The sequence below is a fragment of the Petaurus breviceps genome, unplaced genomic scaffold (genome assembly GCF_028583685.1).
Source record: "Petaurus breviceps papuanus isolate PSGF00001 unplaced genomic scaffold, PetGlider_PUasm1.0 140, whole genome shotgun sequence".
In the NCBI taxonomy this organism is placed as follows: domain Eukaryota; kingdom Metazoa; phylum Chordata; class Mammalia; order Diprotodontia; family Petauridae; genus Petaurus; species Petaurus breviceps.
Window position 1 is genome coordinate 50,500,294 of NW_027185698.1, and position 24,664 is coordinate 50,524,957.

Genomic DNA, 24,664 nt, shown 5'->3' on the forward strand with positions numbered 1-24,664 from the left:
TGCTGACTCACTGAGATTCCAGTGCACTAGACTTCCATCACAGCACACTTGTAAAATTGATTTTTCAAGAAAAAAAACCCACAGTGTAGGTGTAGTGGAAATAGCATTGAACCCTCTGTCTGAGAATCAAGGCCTGAAACCTGAGTGTGTTGTTGACCTTCAGTGCAACCTTAGGTGACTCCTGGAACTTTTCTGGGTCTGAGGGCCTTCTACAAAATGGGGTATGGGCTTCTCTTCTAGTTCTAAGCCACACGAACTAGGATTTTGCACTGATCCCAATTAAATTTAATCTGCAATTAGATTTAGCTCATAATCTATTCTACCTCTTGACGTCCTTTGTTTCCTAATTCTGTCATTCAGAGGCACCACAATGGAGAGAAATCGATGTCAAAGTCAGAAAGTTCTGGCTCTGACATATCCTTGTTTATGTGACCTTGAGCAAACTCCTTAATCTTTCACTGACCTGTCAGGCAACTCCCTAAGATTATCAATTACAGAACAGTTGTAATTCTACATTGGAGGGAGTTTCTTTACCATGAAATCCCAACACTGATCAAATAACAAGTCTAGAACCGGTTCCCCAACTGAAAAAAATCTATCATTCAATGTACTAGCTACCCCCCCTTTACATCACCTACGCATGCTATAAGAATGTTGTCTATGTCTCTATCTATGTTGTTTATGTCTTCATCTGATAAAATGTTGAACAGTACAGGGTTAAGGATAGATTCCTGAGGCACTCTACAAAAGACTTCCCTCAAAAATGAAATCTATCATTACATGACTACCTTTTGGGTCTGACTTTCAATCAGTTTGAATGTGCCTATCTATACTATGTATCTTCAAATTGTTGACAAAGACTGTCAAATGTTTCACCAAATTACAGGTAAATGATGTTTTTGGCACTCTCCTGAGCTGACAGGTAGTAAAGTAACTCTGGCAAAAAAAAAAAAAAAGGAAATTAGATTAGTCTGGCATGAAATAATCTTAATGAACTTAAATTGGCTCTTAGTAAATATCACTTCTTTTTCTAAATGTTTGCAAACCACTCCCTTAATACTAAGTTTCTAGGATTTTGGTAGGAATCAAAGTCAATCTTCATTGACTTAGAAGTCCAAGTAAAAGAGGAAACAATTACTGCCTGTCTCCAAGTCAGACAAGACCAGGGAAAACCAGCTTCACTGGCAATGAGAACTTTTCTGTTGGCTGCATCTTAGGAGCTCTTGGCAGCAAAGTTTGTTAACCAGTGGAATACAAAGTCTCTTAAGGTGTGACAGTGAAGTGTAATACAATGTGCATAAATGTAAAGTGCTCAGGGAGGACATGAATCTCCCATCCTGAGAGTTTTGAAATGGGATCTGGACAACTGTCACAGCCAGACACAAACAAGGCACAAACAAATCTGTTCTAGATTTGGAAGCTAGCTACCAAGTTTAGGAGCCAGATAAATGTATTGGATAAACTACATTAAAAAGTGCTTTGCCATGGTCAAAACATGTTTCAATCCATTTTTTCCAATGCATTCCATTGAAGTTAAAATTGCAGCATCCAGAAAGTGAACATACTATTACAGATGCAGTCTAACCAGGGCAGAGTAGCATGGGACTTAGCACTTCTCTAGTACTAGAGGAGAAAAGAGGAGGGAGGAGAGAGAAGAGGAGGCAGGAGGAAACAGAGGGAAGAAGAGGAAGAAGGGAACAGAGGTAGAGAAAGAAGATGGAAAGGAAGGGAGAGATAAGAGGAAGAGAAGGAGAAAGAGGATGAGGAAGAGAAAAAGGAAATGAACCCAACCCAACCTTGTACTGAACAGAAGACTGGAATTTTCACCTTAATAGGAAATATGCTCTCCTTTCCCAAACCGTCCCACACTGAGATGACTATAGTGGTGTCCTAATTGAAAGGCAGTATGATACAGTGGAAAGAACCCTGTATTTAGAGTCAGGATAACTGGGTTTGGATTCTTGCCCAGCCCTTTACTACCTGTGTGGTTCCAGGAAATTCACGTTACTTGTTTTATTCTTACCAGTGTCTCCTCATCTGTAAAACGAGGGGATTGGAATGGATGTTCTCCAAGGCTCTTTCCAGCTCTAAGGTTTATGATCCTGGTCTCCCTGGCTCCAGTCTCCCTTTTCTCCAATCTAATTTATCCTTCATGTAACTGCCAAATTCATCTTCCTAATGCACGTGCTCTTCTGCTTCAAAATCCTGTGCTTCCTTCATGTCTACAAAATACGATATAAATTCCTCTGGCTGGAGTCTCTAAAGGCCCTCCGTAATCTGACTCCAAGACTATTTCTATGATATTTCCAGTCATATTTCTACATTATTTCCCTTCCCATACTCTGCCTGTCAAAATTGACTCCAGTTATTCCCCAATTTGGTCTCTACCTCTGATACAGTATAACTTCATACCTGGAATGTGCTCCCTATAGATAAATTCTTTCTTCTCCAAGGTCTAGCTCAAGTACTACCTTCACCATGAGGATTTCCATGATCCTCCCACCTCCCGTTCAAAGGGATAGAGCTCTCTCTTCACATTCTCTATCACACTGGAGCTTTCTTTTGCCCTTATCATATTTTACCTGTGTTATACTTATCTGTGTACATGATAAATCCTCCCAATTAGACTACTGATCTTGAGGGCAGGGACTACAGATTTTCATCATTATACAGTTAGTATCATTTATTAAAAAGTTGACTAAGCTGAATTTTGTTGAGTAGCTACCATTCCACCTCACATCCAGCAAACTGGCAGAGATGACAGATAATGGAAATAGTCAATACTGGAGGACTTACAGAAAGGCACATTCTTGGTGGAACTGTCAATTGGTACAACCATTCTGGAAAACAATTTGGAATCATGCTAAAAAAAAAAGTCACTAAAAAGTGCATACCCTTTGATCAAGAGATCACATATGTGTACAAACACACACACACAAGGAAGTCAAAGAAGAAAAGAAAGGTCCCATATATACCAAACTATTTATCTATTCATATCATCAGCTTCTATGATGGCAAAGATTAGAAACTAAGTAACTGCCATTAGTAGACTATTACCATGTCATAAGAAAACAATGAATATGAAGAATGCAGAGAAGCATGGAAGACATATAAAGTGATACAGAACGAAGTAAGCAAAACCAAAAAAATACTTACACAATGACAACAAAGTAAATGGAAAGACCAAAAAGCGAAACTGATCACTGTATAATGATAATGAATAGGCCTAGGAGAAGAGCTGATAAAATGCACTTTTCTCCCTTCTTTGCAGAGGTGAGGGATTATGGACCTAGAATAAAGCCTGTACCCTCAGATGGTTGCGTTGCTTGGTTTTTCTGAAAAGTTTTCCCTTCTTTGTTCTGTGTCACAGGGCACAGCTCATTGGGTAGGGGAAAAGTAAGGAAAATATTTGGAAATTAAGGTGATGTAAAAACAAAATACATTAATAAAATATTTTTGCAATACAGATAACCTGTAATGCCATATATTGATATTGACAATTATTTCTTTCAGCAAAGACTACAACTTCTAGACTTGCAATACTCTTTTTTTTTAAAAGCAACTGGGGTTAAGTAACTTGTTCAAAGTTATACGGCCAGTTATTTCTGGGTGTGGTGCTAAGTATCTGAGCCCGGATTCAATCCCCAGGTCATCCTGACACTGGAGCCGGTGCTCTTACTCGCTGTGCTACCTGGCCGCACCGACTTGTAATACTCTTAATAATTTCCCCCAAGTTAAAGAAAACAAAAACAACAGCATGTAAAAAGTAAACAGAAGACCATAAAAGACAGACTTCTAATAAACAGAAGACACACAAAAAGCAAACAGTTTTCCCTTGGTGGCAGTCACATACCTGAAAATAAAAGAATGCTTGGCCAAACCAATAATGCATTACGGTAATCTGAGCTGCATCATGTTTTAAGGGCTTCCAGACGAATTTTGTCATCACAGCCTGAATCAACAGACTAAACACCAAAACAGGAAGGTTGTGAGGTCGGAGCAACAAGGCTGCTAGAAGAACTAAGCCGCTATATATTTCCCACAAACCTCGACTCCTGACATTGACATCTGCAGAAATGACTTGGGATTTAAGCAAGTCTTTGGTTCCAGTGAAAAGAATACCCAGAACAAAGACATAAACAAAGCGAGCTTCAATAATGCCCCTAAAAGAGAAAAGAACAAATTAAACTTATTAGCATCTTTCTGCAAAATTCAAGTACTACTCCCATATGTGGCACATAATTCTAACTGCATCAAAGGAAACACTGAACACAACTAGTTCTGCCGGCTAAAACTCCACAGAATTAACTGCACTGTCCCACTGCCAGGAGACAGTAAGAAGAAGTCTTTGTATGTGAGTCAAAAAGGAACGAAGATATTCCATTATACTCTAAAGATGGAGAGACAAGATGAATTTTAAGATCCAAGGTAATATCTATGTGATCACAGCAAACCAAAAACAAAGTTCCACTGGTTTGCCACACGTTCCATTACCAAAGGCACAACTCCGATATGAAGAACAAGATGCTTTAAATTATAATAAATGATGCAATTTCAGGCTCTTGGGGAGCCACTGAATTACTCTGTCAGAATTGCAGAATGACTGTTTTGCAGCTCTCTAACATACAACAAATACTGTGTATTTAGAGCAGTGTTACCGGCATATATACTTCAGAGATATTGCAGGTTTGGTTTCAGATCAGCACCTTTATAAAGCAAATATCGAAATAATGCGAATCTCATGCATTTTTTAGTTTCCCAGTGCATATAAAAGTTATATTTACAGGATACTGTAGTTTATTAAGTGTGCAATAATATTTTATCTAAAATAAACATACATACATTAATTTAAAAATACTTTATCGCTAAAGAATGGTCTTGATGTTGATGGTTGCTGCCTGATCAGGGTGGGGGCTGCTGAAGGTTGGGTTGGCTGTGGCAATTTATTAAAATAAGACAACAACAAGTTTACTGCATCAATTGACTCTTCCTTTCACCAAACACAGAGGCCATTATAGTTATTAACTGGCCTAATTTCAGTGCTGTGTCTCACGGCACAGGGAAGCCACCCGAGAAGAGGGAGAGAGTCGAAATGGCCGGTGGGTGGGACAGGCAAAGCACATATATTTATGGATGAAGTCTTCTGTCTCGTATGGGTGCAGTTTGTGAGGCCCCAAAACAATTACAATAGTAACATCAAAGATCACCGACGACAGATATAAAAACAATGGAAAGGTCAAATATTCCAAGAATTACCAAAATGTGACACAGAGACAGGACGTGAGCATGTGCTGTTGAAACAATGGTGCCAACGGATTTGGTCAATGTTGTTACAAACCTTAAATTTGTAAAAACAAAAAGCCCCCCACAATTTCTGCAAAGCACAATAAAATGAGGTATGTCTGTACCACCTCAAAGAAGGGGCAGCTAGGTGATGCAATGAACAGAATACTGGGCAAGAGTTGGGAAGATCTGAGTTCAGATAGTGCCTCAGACATTGTATATGTGTGTGTGACCCTGGGCAAGTCACTTAACTTCTTGCCTCAATTTCCTCATCTACAAAATAGGGATGATAGTAATAGCACCTACCTCCCAGAATTGTTGTGAGGATCAAATGAGATAATAATTGTAAAGCACTTAGCACTGTACCAGAACACAGTAGGTGCTACAGAAATGTGAGCCTTTATTCAAAGGCTGTCTGGTCCAACCTTTGCCCAAAGCAGGAATCTTCTATAATGTTCCCCAAAATGGTGATCTGGGCACTGCTGGAAGACTTCCTGAGATGGGGAGCTCACTGCTTCCTAAAGCAGACCATTCACTTTTGGATAGCTCTAGTTTTTCCAGAAATCTTTTCTCATAAGGAAAGGACATCTCTCTCCCTGTAATCCCCACCCATGGCTGTAGTTCTGTCCTCAAGGGCCAAGTAGAACAAATCTAACCCCTCTTTCACACACAAGAGAAATGATGTTAGTTAGTCATGTGGTAAACGTAGAGGAGATGCCACAGAGGGTGACAAGGGCACCGTCAGGAGGCTTCTGGCAAGAAGCAGCATTAAGGCTCCCGGTTTGCAGCAGCCTCCTCAAAGGGACCCTCTCCCAAAGAGCCCCAGGCCCTGCTGGCTACCTGGCATCCCCTGGCTCTGCTGTGGTTGACCTCAGTCTGCTGCTGGCTACAAGATCCTGCTTCTAGACCGTCCCAGCCCAGCTAGACTCCAGTGTGCCTTCCACTGACCCCTCATCTCTCCTGCCACTCTTCAGGTGAACTCCCTTGGTTTGTGGTTGTGGAGTTACAGACCAGACTTCTGCTGCCCCCTGCTGGTCCTGGGGACACAAACAGGTCTTGGCAGTTGGCAGTTAAGGGCTGCCCTGCCCTGGTTAAAGCTCTCTCAGAGCCCTATGTTGGGTCAGAACTGCTTGACTCATCCACTTCTTAGTTCTTTACCTTGAAAGTTAGCCCCATCCAACCATTTCATATTAAAATTATTAAAAAACAAAACCCCTAAGAATGACCTTCAGTTTTGCTCACTTCCTAAATCCTAGCTCCCTTCTTTGCTAGGCAACAGACTCCGGAGGACAACCTGGCTTTTAAAGGCTCCACTGAGATTTATTGAGAAGAAACTAAGGATGATCAGGAGAGCTCTGCCATGTTCTTGCATTGCAGAAAGGGAAGTCATCCAGTTCATTTTCTGCTACCTTAGTCCTAAAGGGATAGAGAGGTCAGGAACCTCTACATTACTTTCATCTATTAAATGCTTAGAAGTTATGTGGAGGCAGGCACTATATTGATGACCCTGGATCATGCTAACTTCAGGAACCTCAGCCAGGTCAGAGAACCTACCTTCCTGTTCAGGACCTGGGAGGGGATCTAGAGGAGCACTTCAGAAATCAGTACTGGATGGGATTCCTTATTTTGTTGCCTTGGTCCCTCTAAGGAAACTGTTAGGAGAACAAGGAGGCAGCAATTGTCTTCCAAGAGACTGAGTCAAACAGCACAGTTAGGCCAGTGACTGGCCTGACTGGTTGTCAATTCAACAAGGGATAAATGAAGGAAATTGTCAGAGAATCCCCCTAGGATCCCCCAAAACACTGAATTTATGATATATGATATCCATCTTGACTTTCAACAAAGAACTACTGTGAAGTTTGGTAGAAGAAAGGACCCTACAGAGTCTCATTTGCATGTTCTAAAAATTATCAGAGATCACTAAGATCTCTTAAGATACATGTTTCTACATAATATCTCCTACAGAAGGAAAGTAGGTTTTTTAAATCTATAAAAAAAAAAGGAGGGGCATAGAAGTAGAGACCCAAGGTGAGGTCAGATAAATGAGTTTGTCCCATACATCAGCTGCTGCTGATAAAGGTGTAGCCTATCAATACCAACCACTTTGAGGTTAGTCAAGGTTTTGCTTTTGCTTCCTCACAACAACCTTATGAAGCAGGTAGTGCAAGCACAGTATCCCCATTAGGAAGACAAAGCAACTTTTCTGGTTCACTAAGATACCATTAGAGCACACTAAGCCACCTTTCCCCACTGGTTCACTGGCCTGAGCATGAACTCTGGATGTTCTGAATTTCCTTACCTCCTGTTAAAATAAATTTTATTTAGTTTATGAACAGAAGAATGATGTGACCGCCTCTACACATAAGAACAATATTAAAGGCATAAAGGAAACAGAAAGTATATATACAAAGACCTGTTAGAAGACTATGATAATAGCCTCGGAAGAGGGCAATGAGTGTTGTTTAAACCCTCTCTACCTCCTCAGAGCCTTTTCTTCCATGAGTTCTTTCTTAGGTAATTTTTATCCTATCAAGGAATACTTTCTCTTCCAGTCGGGTAATTTGGTCTTTACCTCTAGAAGAAGCCCCAATGGTTCAATGCAGGTATACTCTCTGCAACTTCCTGAAACTGTTTTCTTCACCTTCTGAATCTTGGGTCCTTGGTTCTGTGTGGCTTCCTTCACTCAATGCACTTAAAACTTCTAAGGCATTTGCTTTAGCTACCCAGTTTTCTGGCTTCTAACGAAGTGATTACAGCTCCCTGGAGTAGTCTTCTTATGGACTTCCTTTGTTTATCTGATGCTAATATTCTCAGATATGAGAGCAATCAGTAATTAGCAAACTTCTGCTTATGTCTTAGTTGCTACAGTGCTTTCATTAAGGCAATCATGACTTTCTGGATGGAGAAATTCCAAGCTGCCTTTTTCCCCCTTCTGTTGGCTAGCTACTCTGCTGTAGGTTATGTCCATAAGGGAGTTAATATATTTAAGAAAAAGTTAAATAATCATCTTTAAATTTTTCCCTTTAGGTTGCTGAACTTTTGTGTTCCAAGCTTTCTAAAGTAGTTTCACAGTAAGGTCTTTCCAAACTAACCCCTTCTTCTCTCTCTTTTTCTTGATCTTTGTCCTTTTCCAGATTCCTTAAAATGGATATTCAGTTCAATAAATATTTCTTAAAAGTTCTTACAAAGTGCTAGCTAGGTAATATAAAATCAAAACCAAAAATCACTGCCCTGAAGGAGTTTACATTCTATTAATATTCCCCAGAATTTTCTGTCCTTGGTTATTTTCTCTCTCTTACATTCTCTTCTTTGGTAATCTTATCCATTTCCATGGTTTTGACTCTCAGCACCATACAGATGACTTCCAAATCTACATATTTAGTCTCTCCTCTTTCCAAAGCTCTAGACCTACATCCCCAGCTACCTACTCTACGAATGTCCTCATGACACATAAAACTTAACGTATCTAAAACCGTTTATCTTTATTTTTTTTAAAACTAAGCATGCTTCTCCTCAGACTAGGAGGACAGCAACCAGATTTTGCTCTGGATAAGACCACTGAAAACATGCTTTTTGGGATGTCTCTGAGTTCCTGGAATAACACAATATTCAGTAGTCCCAAGAAAACGGCAACAGGACCAGTCCAGATCTTCCCATCAGAAGTACCAAAAAGCCCAGCTCTAATATCAAGTTCAAAGTAAGGATACTTCTTGACTAGAGGCTAGAAGACTAGGCAAATAAAAAAAGAATCTCCCCAGAAAGAGCTGTTATGGTGGCAGGGAAGCTCAAGGCACATACCCAGGAGTAGAGGATAACTCCAAAACATCTATAAGCAAAGCTTCTAGAGAAAATCCATCTTAGACATAAACTCAATTATAGTGCCTGGAAGAGATGAAACAGGAATTTTAAAAAGAATTTAAAATAGTTTTATAAATGAAATTAGAGTGCTCGAGGAAAACACTAGAAAAGAGACGAGAGATACAGAAGTAACAACTGGAAAGAGAATGAACAGACTGGCACAAGAGGTACAAGACCTTGTCCAAGCAGCAAACTCCCTGAAAATTTGGACGGACCAAACAGAAGCTAATGATTCCATGAGGCAACAAGAAATACTAAAAAACTTAAAAGACTGAAAGTATAAAAGGAAATAAAACATATCTCACCACAATAAAAAACTGACCTGGAAAATAACTGAGGAGAAAAAAACCCAAGAAATCATTGTACTATTAAGCACCACAAACAAACAAAGAGCCCACACACCTTCTTTCAAGAAATCTTAAAAGAAAACTGTCCAGATCTCTTAGAACCAGAAGGCAAAGAGGAAATAGAAGGAATCAAACTGCCACTGGATTTCAATGGCTCTGGAAGAGAAAGTAAAGCTGAAGACTTTGTGTAATTCAGCCTCACTTAAATCCAGTCCGCTCACAAGTCATCACCGGGAATGTCATTGGTCCCCTGAGAAAACGAAGGATGAACAACAACCAACAACAGACACAGGCCGCCTTTCACGTGGAGAAGGAGTTATTTTCCCATGCTCCACAGAATGCTCATTTGCCCAAGGAGGAAGAGAGCTGGTCCTAGATCACAAGGTCTGCTCCAGAGAATGGTGAGCAAAAGGCAAGATGACTGGAGACCATTCCATACAAGGGTCAGTTTAAAGAACCACAAAAGTTTGGCCTGGCAAAGAGAAGGCTCACAGGGTATGATAGCTGTCTCCAGAAATGTTCGAGTCTGCTTGATCTCAGAGGCAAGATGAGAACCAATGTCTACAGCACAGAGGCATATTCTGGCCAGACACAAGGAAAAGCTTCCTATGATCTGATCTATCCCAGAGTGAAATGGGTGCCTTGGGAAGCCACACGCTCCCTTCTGGTAGAGGTCTTGGTGAATATGTGCAACGCCCAATTTTCAAAGAGGCTGTAGATAAGCTACCTGTTTAAACACAGGACAGACTGGATGATATCTAAGGTCCCAACTTTGAGTTCCTATGATCTACATCAAGACTTGCCCTGTGCATCTTCATCTATAGTACAGGGCATCTGGTACTCTGAATAATAACTTTGGATCATCAAGAAAAGATTAAATTATGCTGAGTGTTTTCGAAGGTAAGGAGGTGTGCTATTTCATAAGGATTTCCAAACACAATTAAGATGAGGATTTGGGTACTTATCCTTCAATTATGAGAAGTGCCTTTTCTCCAGACCACCTTTCTCTCTGGCTAGTCTAGAATCTAGGTAATAGGCAGAATTATACTATGGAAGACCTGAATTCTGACTACTTAAATTTTCAGGTCAATTCAATGTTGAACAGAAATCAATCTCTCTCTCTCTCTCTCTCTCTCTCTCTCTCTCTCTCTGTCTCTGTCTCTCTCTCTCCCTTCTATGTCTATAAACTGGAAGACTTTTTGTATGTTTGTTTTTTAAATAAATCTTCAGCAGCTTGCCTTTTCCTCCTAAAAAGCAAAATGGTTAGTTGGGTTGCAGTTAATTAAAATTTTACCTTATTACAATTAGTGAAAAACGTAATACATGACTTTTAAGAACTAAATTGACATTATAAGCAACAGCACAATGCCTTTCAGTACACAACTCATTAAAACAGATTTACATATCTGCTTATGAACTTACTTAGAAATATCTTTGTTGTCTCGTTGCCATGGCAAAAAGACATTTCCAAATGCTGCTCGGTAGCAATAGACTCCCAAGAGCCCTAGAGCCATTGCTACTTTTGAAACAGGGGAGCATCTTCTCTGAACCAGAATGAAGATCATGACAAGGGAGAGAAATGCCAGAACAGAGAGTTCAGCTTTATGATCAGAACTGTAATGAAACAGAAAATGTCACAAATTATTGCCAAGTATAACCTAATTACTGCATTTCTAAGAATCTGTAGCACATTGGTGGCTAAGACACACATTTAAATTGTTTTTATTTTTAAAAAATGTTTAAATTTTCTGTTTAAACAACAATATCCAAGAACATAATCATATTTCTGTTCACTATTTCCTGAATAAAAGATAATATTTGTATATCACAGTAAATAATATAAAAATAAGGGAAACTCTTTTCTTTGGAAAAAACTTCCAAAATTGGAGTAAGAGTTTCATTCATTAAACCCTGAAGTAGAATCAATTGGGGATGAGGGAAGAAAGATGTTAGCTCCAACCCTGGCATAGGTCTCCCCTCCCTACCCCTTATTCTGACTGGAAAAGAACCCTGTAGACTTTGAAAGGTCCAGAACACTTTAGACTTTCCGTCTCCCATCACCTGGTATTCCCTCAGGCCAGCAGGAGTCTGCTGGAGTCAGGGATATCCTAGACACAGAAGATTTACCATGTTTCCTGAGCACCCCACGAAAGGGAAGCCTTCCAGAAACCAAGAGCAGTGAGTCACTTCTATGCTACAAGTGCTCCCTAAGCCTGAGCCCACCATTCCTGGGACTGTGAGTACTGGTGGGAGCATGTGACACAGGTTTTTGCATTTTTGTCAGTGACTGTTCTTATTGGACCACCTTAGAAAATAATGCTTTCTTAAAACAATTTAAGGTTGGCTGACTAAGTGGTTTAACTGATAAATCTTGGGACTGGCTAAATGATTCAACTGATGATCTTGGGGAGAGCATACGAATGGGAATTAAACAATGGCATTAATCTTCCTCTACTCTTTAGGGGTACCCCTAGAACCCAGAGGGGGAGATATAGCCTTGTTTTGGGATCTGACACTGATCTATAAGAGTGGGAGTTGGGGGTAATGATATTCAGAGCTTATATGGTCTTAGCAGAAACGATAAAAACTTTTATCAATAGCATCTCCAACCTTTATGGACAAATCAAGCTCCAAAAATTTGTTACCTGGAAATCTGAAGTTGTTTAATATGATTTTTCCTCTGTGATATAAATGAAATCTATCTTCCCAGACTAGCCCACATAAACCAAGTTAACTGGAATATACCAATCAATAATTACTTATCAAGTTCCTATATGCCAGATACCATGTTAGGTACTGCAGATATAAGCACAAAGAATGAAACCTGTCTGTGTCTGTGTATGTATGTATGATTTTGTATTTTACATATATAAAATTATTATAAATAGGAAGAATCCAGGAAATGTCATTTATTCTGAATCTCAGCTTGCTGCACTACAGGTAAACTGAGTGGCACTACTAATTATTTTGCCAATTATAGTATCTTATTAAGTATTATTAAATAAAATTATTCTGTAAATCACAGTTGAGTGGCTTATAGTTTCCTTAGCCATGAAGCTCCCATAGTCATGGGACACCAATTCACTACAGGTATGTAATAAAAAACGTAGATTGTCTGGTCTCTGTACCCACTGGAGATCTGCATTAATTTGTTCAGGACACTACAAAGTGAAAATCATCCATGATCACCATGCTGAGCTTGCTGACCCACCCTTAACCCTCACTACTTCCTAGTCTGTCTTATGTAAGAAGGCAGACTGAGAGGGTGGAAGGTTATGATGACCTGAATAACGAGATTATCACCAGCTCTGGTATCATTCTCATTCCCAACCCATCAATATCTTCTGATGGATGGGTGAAGAGAGAGAAAAAGGAGAGAAAAGGAAGAGCAAAGCAGACCTAGTAGAGGAAGGGTAGTCCAGAGAGGTTTGTTCGCACTTAGAAACAGGGGAATAGGATGAGGCGACAGTAGCCCTACTATCCTCGGCTCCTTGTTCCTGTCCACCTCCCTAGGCCAGTCTTTCCTTCTCTAAAGCACCCCTTTTGCTGCCTAAGTTGCCAACGAAATCCTTCACTGAATTTTCCACAACAAACAGCATAATTATCTCCATTTGTGCTCTAGGTTTTCATTAATGACCTAATGAAACAAATAGCCTTCATTAGCTCCCACAGTCTATGTTCCCTACATGGCTCTAGATACAAGTGTTACAAAGGCCATGTCCATTTTTGTGGCCAAATGGCCCCGGTCAACAACTCAGATGATCAGAACGAAATCAAGTAGGTCTCGGCCTAAGGAATACTATCATTAATGGAGATTCAGTCTACCTTCATTCAACAAGCAATTATCAAACACCTCATGTACTTCCTAGGCATTGTAGGAGATGCGGAGAATACAAAGACAAAAACATAACAGTCCTTACCCTAACACAGTGTTGAAAATTCTACTGGAAGGAAACAATATGAGCACAGACAAGTAAATACAATATGTGTATGTGTACGCATTGGTGCATGTGCGTGCATTGTGTAAAGTAAATACTAAGCAAATTCAAAAGTGGAGGTGTCTAGCAAATGGGGACAAAAAAAGAACAGGTCTCATGGAGAAGGTTGAGCCTTGAAGAAAACTTGGGATTCACATTGGCAGAGGTGAGAAGAGACTACACTCAAGGGAAGCACGGAAAGGGGACCAAAGTCACATATGGGAATAACAGTAGGCCAGCTTGACTGGAATGCAAAATGCAAGGAGAATATATGTACATACAAGGGGAAAAACTGACTGGAGTCAAATTGTCAAGGGGTTTTATATGCTAAACATCTGGGGCATTGGGGCAGTTAGATGGCACACAGCACAGAGAACCAAACCTGGAGTCAAGGAGACCTGACTTCAAATCTAGCCTCAGATACTTATTAACTGTATAACCCTGGGCAAGACATTTAAACTCTTTGCCTCAGTTTCCTCATCTGCAAAATGGGGATAATAATAGCATCTACCTCCCAGGGTGGTTGTGACGATCAAATAAGATAATATTGTGCTTGGCAGAATGCCTGGCATACAACAATGGTTATACTATTAGGAATTAAGAGGAATTTATATCTGATGTTCTATTAAAATGGAAACCACTTATGCTTCCTAAACAGGTGAAGGACATAGTCTGACCCATGCTTTAAAAATCTCAATTCGACAACTATGAAGGGATGAGAGAATGGGGAGAGAAAAAACAAACAGGAGTCCATGTGAGAAATGATGAATAAACTAAAGTGATGGCTGTGTGAGCAAAAAAAAAAGAGGATGGATTTGAGAGATGTTGTGGAAGCAAAAGTACAGAGACTCGGCAACTGGCTTTCTATGGAAGCTGGGGAGAAAGTGAGGGAAATGGAATAAATGAGGATGAACCTGGGCAACCCTATGAATGGTGGTACCCTCAAACAGAAGCGGTGAAGCCTGGAAGAAGGAAGGGCTGAGGGATAGAGGGGAGAGAGTGGCTCCATTCTGAACATGAAGAGCTTAAGATGCCTGCAGGACATCCAGCTGAAAAGGTCTAATAGGGTAATTCATGATGTAGGACTGGAGCTCAGGAGAGAAACTGAGACTGTATATATAGATTTGGGAGTCACCTGATTGTTGTTATTCAGTCGTTTTACAGTCATGTCCAACCCTTTGTGACCCCATTTGGGGTTTTCTTGGCAAAGATATTAGGTTGGTTTACCATTTCGTTTTACAGATGAGGAAACTGAGTCAAAAAAGGTTAAGTGCCTCGCTCAAGTCACATAGTTAGTAAGTGTCTGAGGCCAGATTTGAAGTCAGGAAGTCTTCCCAAGAAGGAGAACACAGAGAAGGACCTAACCACTGTAGTTGTAATGGGAATGGAAATTTGAAGATCTCCCCTGCCCCTGAATAAACCTAAGGGAATTTGAAGACCATTCCAGAATGTAATCACACAGAACCTATGGTGGGAGGAGTTTGTTGAAGGATGGAGCAGAACCCATAGGAAGCTGGGAATCAGAACAGCTAGATAGTGGGAGAGGACACACCCCAGGGAGACAGTTAGGCTTATGAGTAAATGTTGGTTTGTGGGAAGGCTAAAGGATGTTGTGGCTCTCTGTACTGTTATGGCTTATTAACTTCTTTGCTACTACGATGGAATCAGTTTACTGGTTTTGGGATTTGGTTTTCTGGTGTCTGAATAAATGTTTTGCTTCCTTTTATATATGGAGAGTCTGTTATATTTTGTGACTGAACACTATGCCAGAATATTTACAGTGGCCATCGGTGCTGTGAATACTGCATTGGTGCTACAGCAATACAAGCACAAATCAGAGGTGGACTATGGATGATGAACCAACAAGAAACTGGATAAACAGAGGATAAACATGCAAGAGGCAAACCAGGAAAGAGCAGGATCTTGAGACTCCAAGAGGAAAGAGTATCTAAGAGGAGAAGGTGACCAAAATGCCAGATGATAGAGAGGCGCCAAGAAGGATGAGGGCTAAGAAGAGATGACTGAACATGACCATTAAATGGCCTCCTCTTTCCTCTAAGATCATATACAAACTCCCTTGCTTAGCACTTAAAGTCATGTGCCGTCTGGTCCCTTCCTAGCCTTGCAGCCTTTCATATGACTCTCCTCCACTTATCTACTCTACGGTCAGGCACACTGGCCTATCTGCTGCAACTCCTACACAACACTCCGCTGCCCAGCCTCCGTGCCAAGAATGCTCCTCTTCTTCATGGCTGCCTTGAAATGCCTGAATTCCTTCAAATGCCACTTTTTCCAGGAGGCCTTGCCTGGTCTTGCCAGCTACTAGTGCCTTCCCACCTAAGGTTGCTGTTCATCTCCTTTGTGTGGGTCTCACAGACAGTAGTAGTGAGGCATCATAACATGATGGAGAGTGCTGGACATAAAGTCATGAAGACCTATAGTCAGTTCCTGCCCCCAGCACTGACTAGCTGGGTGATCAGACAAATCATTTATCTCCTCTAAGTATCAGCTGCTTTATTTCTAAAGCAAGGATACTATACGACCTACCTGATAGAGATGCTCTAAGGATGAAATAATCTATGTAAAGGTTTTGCATATTTCAAAGCTCTGTATCAATGTGTGCTCTCAATCCCTCTCAAGATGACTAGAAAGACAAGACAGACAGATATGGGTATGTGTGTGGGTATGTAGACACAGATGTGTAAGTGTATCTATACACACAGACACACACACACAGACATACACACAGACACACAAAGACAACAATCACACCCAGACACACCCAGACACAGACACACACAGACAACAATCACACACAGACACACCCAGACACAGACAATCACACCCAGACACAGACACACACAGACACACGCACACACGTTGTTTCCTATGTTAAAATGTAAGCTCTTGGAGAGCAGGGACTGTTGTTTATTTCCATCTCCACTGTCTAGCAAAAAATGCTTGGTGACTAATTAATAATTAGGAATCTTTATCCAAAATTAGTTGCTGGTGACACTGCTATTGAAAATACTGCATCTTACTTAAATTTACCAAAACGAGCTTTATAAAATGTGGGGAGTGATGACAAACCCAGTGCTAGTAAATAAAGCTAGTACTAACAGGTCAGCACTCAAGACGGATTTCTCCCCTAACATTATAGACTAAGGGATGCTCTTTCACCTCCTCTAATTTGGAATACTTTTTATATCAGTGTGAAATTCTAATGTAAGGAATGTAAAAAATGTGAATGAAGCTTTCACTTTGAAGAATACAATAATTCAAGAGCAAAAGAATTTAACACTTCACGCTCTTACCTGGTCAGCCAGTGGCCAAAGTCTGGTCGATGAGCCCACTGCACTCCTGTCTGATTTAATGAGCGGAGCAGTCTGCAGCAAAGCAGTATAAGCCATGGACTGGCCAATCCCAACCACTTTTCATAGTTCTCTGGCAGTTCCAAAGAAGATGTCTTGTGCATTTTATTGTACTCTGGGACATCCACATAGTCAGTTTTGTATTGTAAAACCCTCTCAGTATCTTTTTGAAAATCCCCTTCCACAGCTAAATGTTGATCAAAGTCCTTCCCAAGAAAGTGGTTTCTACATACTTCATGGCCCAGCGCTAGACAGAGAGTATTGATAAGAAAATACCAGGTTTGGTGTTCTTCTTCTATAAAGCTGCTTGCACCCAGACTCAGAACATGGCCCAGAGTTCCAAATAAAATAAGCAGATCTAATCCAGACCAGCTAGAACTGGTGGCAGTTGGATTCTGTGAAAAGAAATGGGCTGATGTGAACGCTCATGAGAACACTAACCTATTTCACATGTATCACACACTTACACACCTGCCTGCCCCTTCCCCCAAAAAAGACCCTTGAAAAAACACAGGGAAACAGTGGCCGCATTTCTCTTTGGATTTTCCACCATTTTTCTCCAAGAAGGTTAATTTTATTGTTGTTAAGTCAGTGCTACAAGACTTTAGTGATACTGAACTCAAGCTATCTTACACTTACAGTAAAACTTGAAAAAATCAATACTTCCAAGGGAGAGAGAAGTAGCAATGTTGTTGAAAATATAACTGAACAAAGGTGGGAGCCTATGAGTATTGAACACTGAATATACTATTAAATTCAGGTAAGGCATCAGTCTTCTCTCAGTAGGAAAGGGGGAGGTCTGTACTTAGAACTAAAACTTGAGCACAACTCCACCTTCCCTTCCACTGATCTGTAATCACGCATGTTAGCATAACTTTTACCCTTCCCTTCCCTCTCCTAATTGATCCATGAATGCGGGGTTCAGCCTAGGAAAAACTCTCGGGAAAATTCAAATATACACTGACCAATCACTGATTGTAGTTTCAGCTTACATAACCTGACTGTTGTAATCTCTTTAAAAGCCAGCACATTGTTCATGCCAATTTACTGCCTGATTTGGGTATATGACCCTGGCAGTCCCACGGCAATAAAATCCACTTCCAATTTTCATCTCGGGAATCTTCTGTCTCGCTCCTTTTATGCCCAACAAAAGACAAAAGAAATCAATAAAAATGTTTTTCAAAAGTTACTTCAACCATAAATACCTTTAAGTAAGGTTTACATGATCAAAGTGAAGTGAAAATCGGGTCTACTCAGTGCAGCAGCAGCCCTCCTCCCTCCACAGTGGTCAGCTACGACCCCCCGACTCCCCAGTAACCATAGCGAAGGGACCCACAGTTGGCATTGATCTTGACGCCACTTACTCCTGTGTGGGAGTCTTCCAACATGGGAAAGTGGAGATCACTGCTAATGACCAAGGAAAAAGGACCACCCCAAGCTACGTTGCCTTCACCGACACAGAACGTTTAATCGGTGATGCTGCAAAGAATCAAGTTGCAAAGAATCCCAACACAGTTTTTGATGCCAAACGTTGTTGTACAATCAGACATGAAGCATTGGCCTTTTATGGTGGTGAATGACGCCGGCAGGCCTAAGGTCCAAGTAGAATACAAAGGGGAGACCAAAAGTTTCTATCCAGAGGAAGTATCTTCTATAGTCTTGACCAAGATGAAAGAAATTGCTGAAGCTTACCTTGGGAAGACTGTCACAAATGCTGTGGTCACAGCACCAGCCTATTTCAAATGAGCCAACTGCTGCTGCTATTGCTTATGGCTTGGACAAAAAGGTTGGTGCCAAGAGAAATGTGTTGATCTTTGACCCTGGAGGTGGTACTTTTGATGTCTCCATTCTTACCATTGAAGATGGCATCTCTGAGGTCAAGTCCACAGCTGGGGACACCCACTTGGGTGGGGAGGAGTTTGACAACTGAATGGTCAACCATTTCATTGCCAAGTTCAAGAAAAAGCACAAGAAGGACATCAGTGAGAACAAGAGGGCTGTTTGCCGTCTCCGCACTGCTTGTGAACGTGCAAAGCGTACCCTCTCTTCCACTACCCAGGACAGTATTGAGATTGATTCCCTCTATGAAGGTATCGACTTCTATACATCAATCACCTGAGCCTGTTTCAAAGAGCTGAAAGTGCTGATCTCTTCCGTGGTACCCTGGACCCTGAGGAGAAGGCCTTAAGAGATGCCAAGCTAGATAAGTCTCAGATTCATGACATCGTCCTGGTGGGTGGTTCCACTTGAATCCCCCAAATCCAGAAGCTTCTGCAAGACTTCTTCAATGGCAAGGAGCTCAATAAGAGTATCAATCCTGATGAGGCTGTTGCTTATGGTGCAGCTGTCCAGGCTGCCATTTTGTCTGGAGATAAATCTGAGAATGTGCAGGACTTGCTGTTGTTGGATGTCACTCCTCTTTCCCTTGGAACTGAAACTGCTGGTGGAGTTATGACCGTTCTGATCAAACGCAATACCAAGCAGACACAGACCTTTACCACCTATTCGGATAACCAGCCTGGTGTGCTTATTCAGGTTCATAAAGGTGAGAGAGCGATGAGAAAGGATAACAATCTGCTTGGCAAATTTGAGCTTAAAGGAACTCCTCCAGCACCCAGGGGCGTTCCTCAGATTGAAGTAACATTTGTCATTGATGCAAATGGCATCTTCAATGTTTCTGCTGTGGATAAGAGCACAGGCAAGGAGAACAAGATCACTATCTCCAATGATAAAGGACGTCTGAGCAAAGAAGACATTGAGCGTATGGTCCAGGAGGCTGAGAAATACAAGGCTGAGGATGAAAAGCAGAGAGACAAGGTGTCTTCCAAGAATTCTCTTGAATCTTATGCTTTCAACATGAAAGCAACGTAGAGGATGAAAAACTGCAAGGCAAAATAGGTGAAGACAAACAGAAGATCCTTGACAAATGTAACGAAATAATCAACTGGCTGGATAAGAACCAGACTGCTGAGAAGGAAGAATTTGAGCATCAGCAGAAAGAACTGGAGAAGGTCTGCAAGCCCATTATTACTAAGCTGTACCAGAGTGCAGGAGGCATGCCTGGTGGGTTCCCAGGGGGTGGAGCAGCCCCATCTGGAGGTGCTCCTTCTGGACCCACCATTGAAGAGGTCGACTAAACACACCAGAAGAAAGAGCATTCCACACAGCTTTCCAAAAATTGAAGGACTCAAATTTGTAGCCAAGGCAGTGGCAGTTTAAAAGTAACATTTAAGCTACTGTATAAATCTGGGCATTCTGAATACTTGAATGTGTGCAGAGGGAGAGAAGTGAACAACATTGCACTTTATCAGTACTGTAAACAAGTGGAAACGCAATTGTCTTGGAGAATAAAATCTATTTAAAATTGGCACCATAAAAAAAAAAAAGTAAAGTGAAAATCATTTAGGAGACAGGAGCAAACCTTTACTTTTATCTGAATTTTTCTGTTAATTCCACAAATATTTATTCAGTGTCTAAAATGGGAAAGCCACTGTGAATACAACAATAAAAATGAAACAGTTCTTGTCCTCAAGTGCCTTACATTTGGAAAGGGGGAGGTGGGGGCAGAGGAGAGGGAAGGAAAAAGAAACATGCACAGAGAGAGGTAAATAAATACAAAGTCATTTGAAGGAGAGAGCATCAATTAGAGGGTATGGAAAAGGTGGGGGGGCAAAATGGGTGAGGCAGTATTACAAAGAATGCTTTATTTACTGAGAAAGTGGCATGTAGAGCCAATTCCAGAAAAACAATAGATTCAGGGAGAGCATTCTTTTTTTTTCTCCTTCCTCCACTTCCCAAAGTAATTTTTTTCCCACTTAACAGTATTTTGTTTTTTCCAATTACATGTAAAAATAGTTTTCAACATTTACTTACGAGATTCTGCGTTCCAATTGTTTTCTCCTTCCTTTCCTTCCCTCTCCCTCCAAGAAAGCAAGCAACCTGATACAGGTTATACATGTACAACCATATTAAACATACTTCCACATTAATCATGTTATGAAAGAACAATCAGAACAAAAGGGAAAAACCACAAGAAAGAAAAAACAAAAAAGTGAGAAAAGTATGCTTTGATCTGCATCCAAACTCCATAGTTCTTTCTCTGGATATGGACAGCCTTCTCTATCATGAGTCTTTTGGAATTGTCTAAGATCATTGTATTGCTGAGAAAAGCTAAATCTATCAAAGTCAGTCATCTCACAATGTTGTGAGGGGCGTACAATTATACTATGCACAAAGTTCTGCCTCTGCTCACTTCACTCAGCATCAGTTCATGTCAGGTTTTCCTGAAATCCACCTGTTCGGCACTTCTTATAGGAAAATAATATTCCATTACATTCATCCACCACAACTTGTTCAGTCATTCCTCAATGGATGGGCATGTCCTCAATTTCCAATTCTTTGACAACCCCCCAAAAAGCTGCTAGAAATATTTTTTACACGTGGGTCCTTTCCCCTTTTTTATCATCTCTTTGCGATATAGATCTAGTTGGTGGTATTGCTGGATCAAAGGGTATGCACGGTTTTATAGCACTTTGGACATGGTTCCAAATTGCTCTCCAGAACAGCTGGATCAGTTCACAACTCCACCAAACAATTCATTAGCATTCCAATTTCCCCACTTCATCTCCAATATTTATAGTTTTCCTTTTCTGTCATATTAGCCAATCTGATAGGTGTGATGTGGTACCACAGAATTGTTTTAATTTGTATTTTTCTAATCAATAATGTTTTAGAACATTTTATGATGATAGCTTTAATTTTTTCATCTGAAAACTGCCTGTTCATTTCCCTTGACTATTTGAGTCATTTCTCTATATATTTTAGAAATGAGGCCTTTAGCAGCAACACTGGTGGTGAAAATTGTTTCCCAGCTTTCTACTCTCCTTCTAATCTTGGCTGCAATGGTTTCATTTGTGCAAAACCTTTCAAATTGGATGTAATCAAAATTATCCATTTTGTATTTCATAATGTACTCACAAATTCTTCCCTTCTCCATAGATATGACAGGCAAACTATTCCTTGTTCTCCTAATTTGCTTATGGTATCACCCCATTATGTCTAAACTTTGACCTTATCTTGGTATACAGTGTAAAGATGTTGGTCTATGCCCAGTTTCTGCCATACTATTTTCCAGTTTCCTCTGGGAGAGCATTCTAGGAATAGAGGCAGCTTGTGTAAATGAATAGAGGAAGGCACAACCAGTAGTCCAGTTTGGCTAGAACATAAAGGGCATGAATTATTCAGCTATCTCAGATGAAAGTAATTTGAACAGAGCTTCAAATATTCAGATAATTACCTCAATTCTCTATTTCATTTAACATCTGACATTAGAGACTTAAAGGTTTCCCTTACTAATCTTGTTTAGAAACAAAAAGCAAGAATTGGCTCTTTCCCTCCATTTATAAAAGGAGGTAAAAAAGGGGTCTGGTAGTGGTCAAAAAATAGTCAAAATACATAATGTTTCTATTCTCCACAGACTGTCAATACCATCTAAGTTTTGGGAATCACAGACTCACAATCTTAGAGCTGGAAAGGAATTTAAGCCCATATAATTACCTGCACAATAATTACCTTGGTAACATCCTTAACAAGTAAATGGTCATCTTTTTTTTTTGTTTTTTATGACCTCAAGTCACAGAGAACTCATTGCTCTTGAGGCAACCCAAATGAATTTTGGAGAATGCTAATAGTTTGGGGTTTTTTTTTTGTTTGTTTTTTGCTTTTTTTTGGGGGGGGAGGCAGGGCAATTGGAATTCAGTGACTTGCCCAAGGTCACATGGCTAGTTTTGTGTTAAGTGTCTGAGTCTGGATTTGAACTCAGGTCCTCCTGACTCCAGGACTAGTTCTCTATTCACTGAACCACCTAGCGGCCCCAGAGAGCTAATAGTTAGGAAGCTTTTTCCTTACGTCAAGCCTAAATGTGCCTCTCCACAATTTAGGATCAGCCTTATACTGAAAGGGACAACAAAAGTCATATAGTCCACCCCCAATTTTACAGAGGAGGTTTGGAGAATTTAAATAACTTGTCCACAGTCACACTGGTAATACGTGGAAGAGCAGGGATTACAAAGTCAGGTCATGTGACTCCACATCCAGCACTACTTCCACAGAACCAGGTGCCTCCTTGCTCTGATGCTGTTCTTGGGGCCAAGTAGAACAAGTCCAATCCTGCTTCCATGCAACTGCCCCCAGACACTTGAATAACAGCTACCCTGTCTCTCCCAAAGCTCTTTCTCTCCAAGTTAAACACCCCAAGTTTCCTCAACGGATCCTCATGAAGCACGATCTTGAAGGCCCTGAACCATCTGACTGTCCTATGGATCATTTCCAGCTGATCAGCATCCCTTCTAAAACATGGCACCCAGAACTCAACACAGTACTCTCAGACATGGTATAGCCAGGGCAAGAACAGTGAGGGACTGTCATGTCTATCACGTCTCTAGTCTGCCACGATGCTTCTCTTACTGTCTTGGCTTCTTTCCTGGCTGCCCTGTGACAAATGCTCACTAATACTGAACCAGGAGTTCACTAAAACTCCCAAATCTTTTTCAGATAAGCTGTTGTCTAGCCACATGTCTTTTATCTTGTACCTGGGAAGCTGTTTTTTGAACCCAAGTCTTACATTTGGGTACAAAGTATGTGTAAAAATGCTCATCAATGACCAGATATTGTCAATATATTGCAATTTTGACATCAAATGACCAACTTTTAATGGAACTATGTCATGACAAAAGTCCTAGGAAAGAAGGTGACCACATCATTCTGAGTACTTCTATAGTCAGTATGTCCCCCCACCTTGCAGAGTCTGGCTGCCTTTTCCAGTTTCATATCTCAACACTTCTCTGATCTGAACCAGGCCTCTACACAGATGAAAGACCTTTGCAGCTGACCCAGGGTGCTGTCACAACACATCAAAAATGATCATATTCAGGGGCAGAGGAAAATAACAATTTGCCCAGAACTATTAAAAGCCAACAATCAATTGTCTCCCACAGCATTAGGAAAACCTATATTCCACTGAAAAGGAATATCAAAATCAACATTGTTTTATAATTTATAAAGCAATTCCACTTAAAAAATGTTAAATGTCATATCACCTGGCACAAAGTTCAATTCTCCAGCCTATGCAGGTACTGAGTTTATGGCAGCAGACCAGTCCCTTTTCTGCTACATCCAGAGATACTACATCGAACCCCTTGTCCTTAGACAGCCCTGGCCATGTTGCTGAAATCAGGTAAGGTCTAGGGTTAGCAGAGGGGTAAATAGGTAAGGCTGTACACTGTATGTCTCCGCTGACCTCAAGAGAGCTGCTGCTTGCTCCCTATGTCTTTAAATGAGAGCAAAGTGATAGAATCTACTAGGGTTGCACAGACAAAAGTGAGTCCAGGGAGCTATCAATAAATCTTCCCCTTCCCCTGAACAAGGACAAGGAAAATGGGACCAGTCTAAGAGGATGTGGAATATTCCTTCTCCAGTATTCATAGTAACACATTTTTCCTCAGGGCATGAGAGAAATGAATTTATTAACAGGGCACAAAGAGAAATAACAATGGTTGACATTTATATTACACTTTAAGGTTTACAAACTACTCCACATACAACATTTCAGTTGGTTCTCACAGTAACTCTTTGAGGGAGATTCTATAGATATTACAGACATGGAAATAGGCTCAGAGAATGTGATCTGAATATTGTCACAGAGCCAGTTAGCACTAGAAGTGAGATCTGAAGCTAGGCTCCAAGTCAGGAAGGCAGAGTGGTGCCTGGCTTGCAGTCAGGAAACCTGTATGTGTTATGTGATCACGGGTAAGACAGTCTACCTCTCTGG

The 24,664-nt window shown here is 40.7% G+C and overlaps 1 protein-coding gene across 7 annotated transcripts in view; it reads right to left on the reverse strand.

Moving 5' to 3' along the window:
- Positions 1-24,664, reverse strand: part of PIGG (phosphatidylinositol glycan anchor biosynthesis class G (EMM blood group)) — a 163,623-nt gene that overhangs the window by 34,889 nt on the left and 104,070 nt on the right. For 6 of the 7 annotated variants that reach the window (XM_069072753.1, XM_069072737.1, XM_069072745.1 and 3 more), the window contains 3 exons: positions 16,780-17,231; positions 10,911-11,102; positions 3,854-4,163 (listed from right to left, as the gene is read on the reverse strand). In XM_069072753.1, coding sequence (XP_068928854.1) covers positions 3,854-4,163; positions 10,911-11,102; positions 16,780-17,231 — 954 coding nt within the window. Of the gene's footprint in view, positions 1-3,853; positions 4,164-10,910; positions 11,103-16,779; positions 17,232-19,132; positions 19,517-24,664 lie in introns of those variants that run through there. The other variant, XM_069072761.1, reaches the window with a different exon arrangement.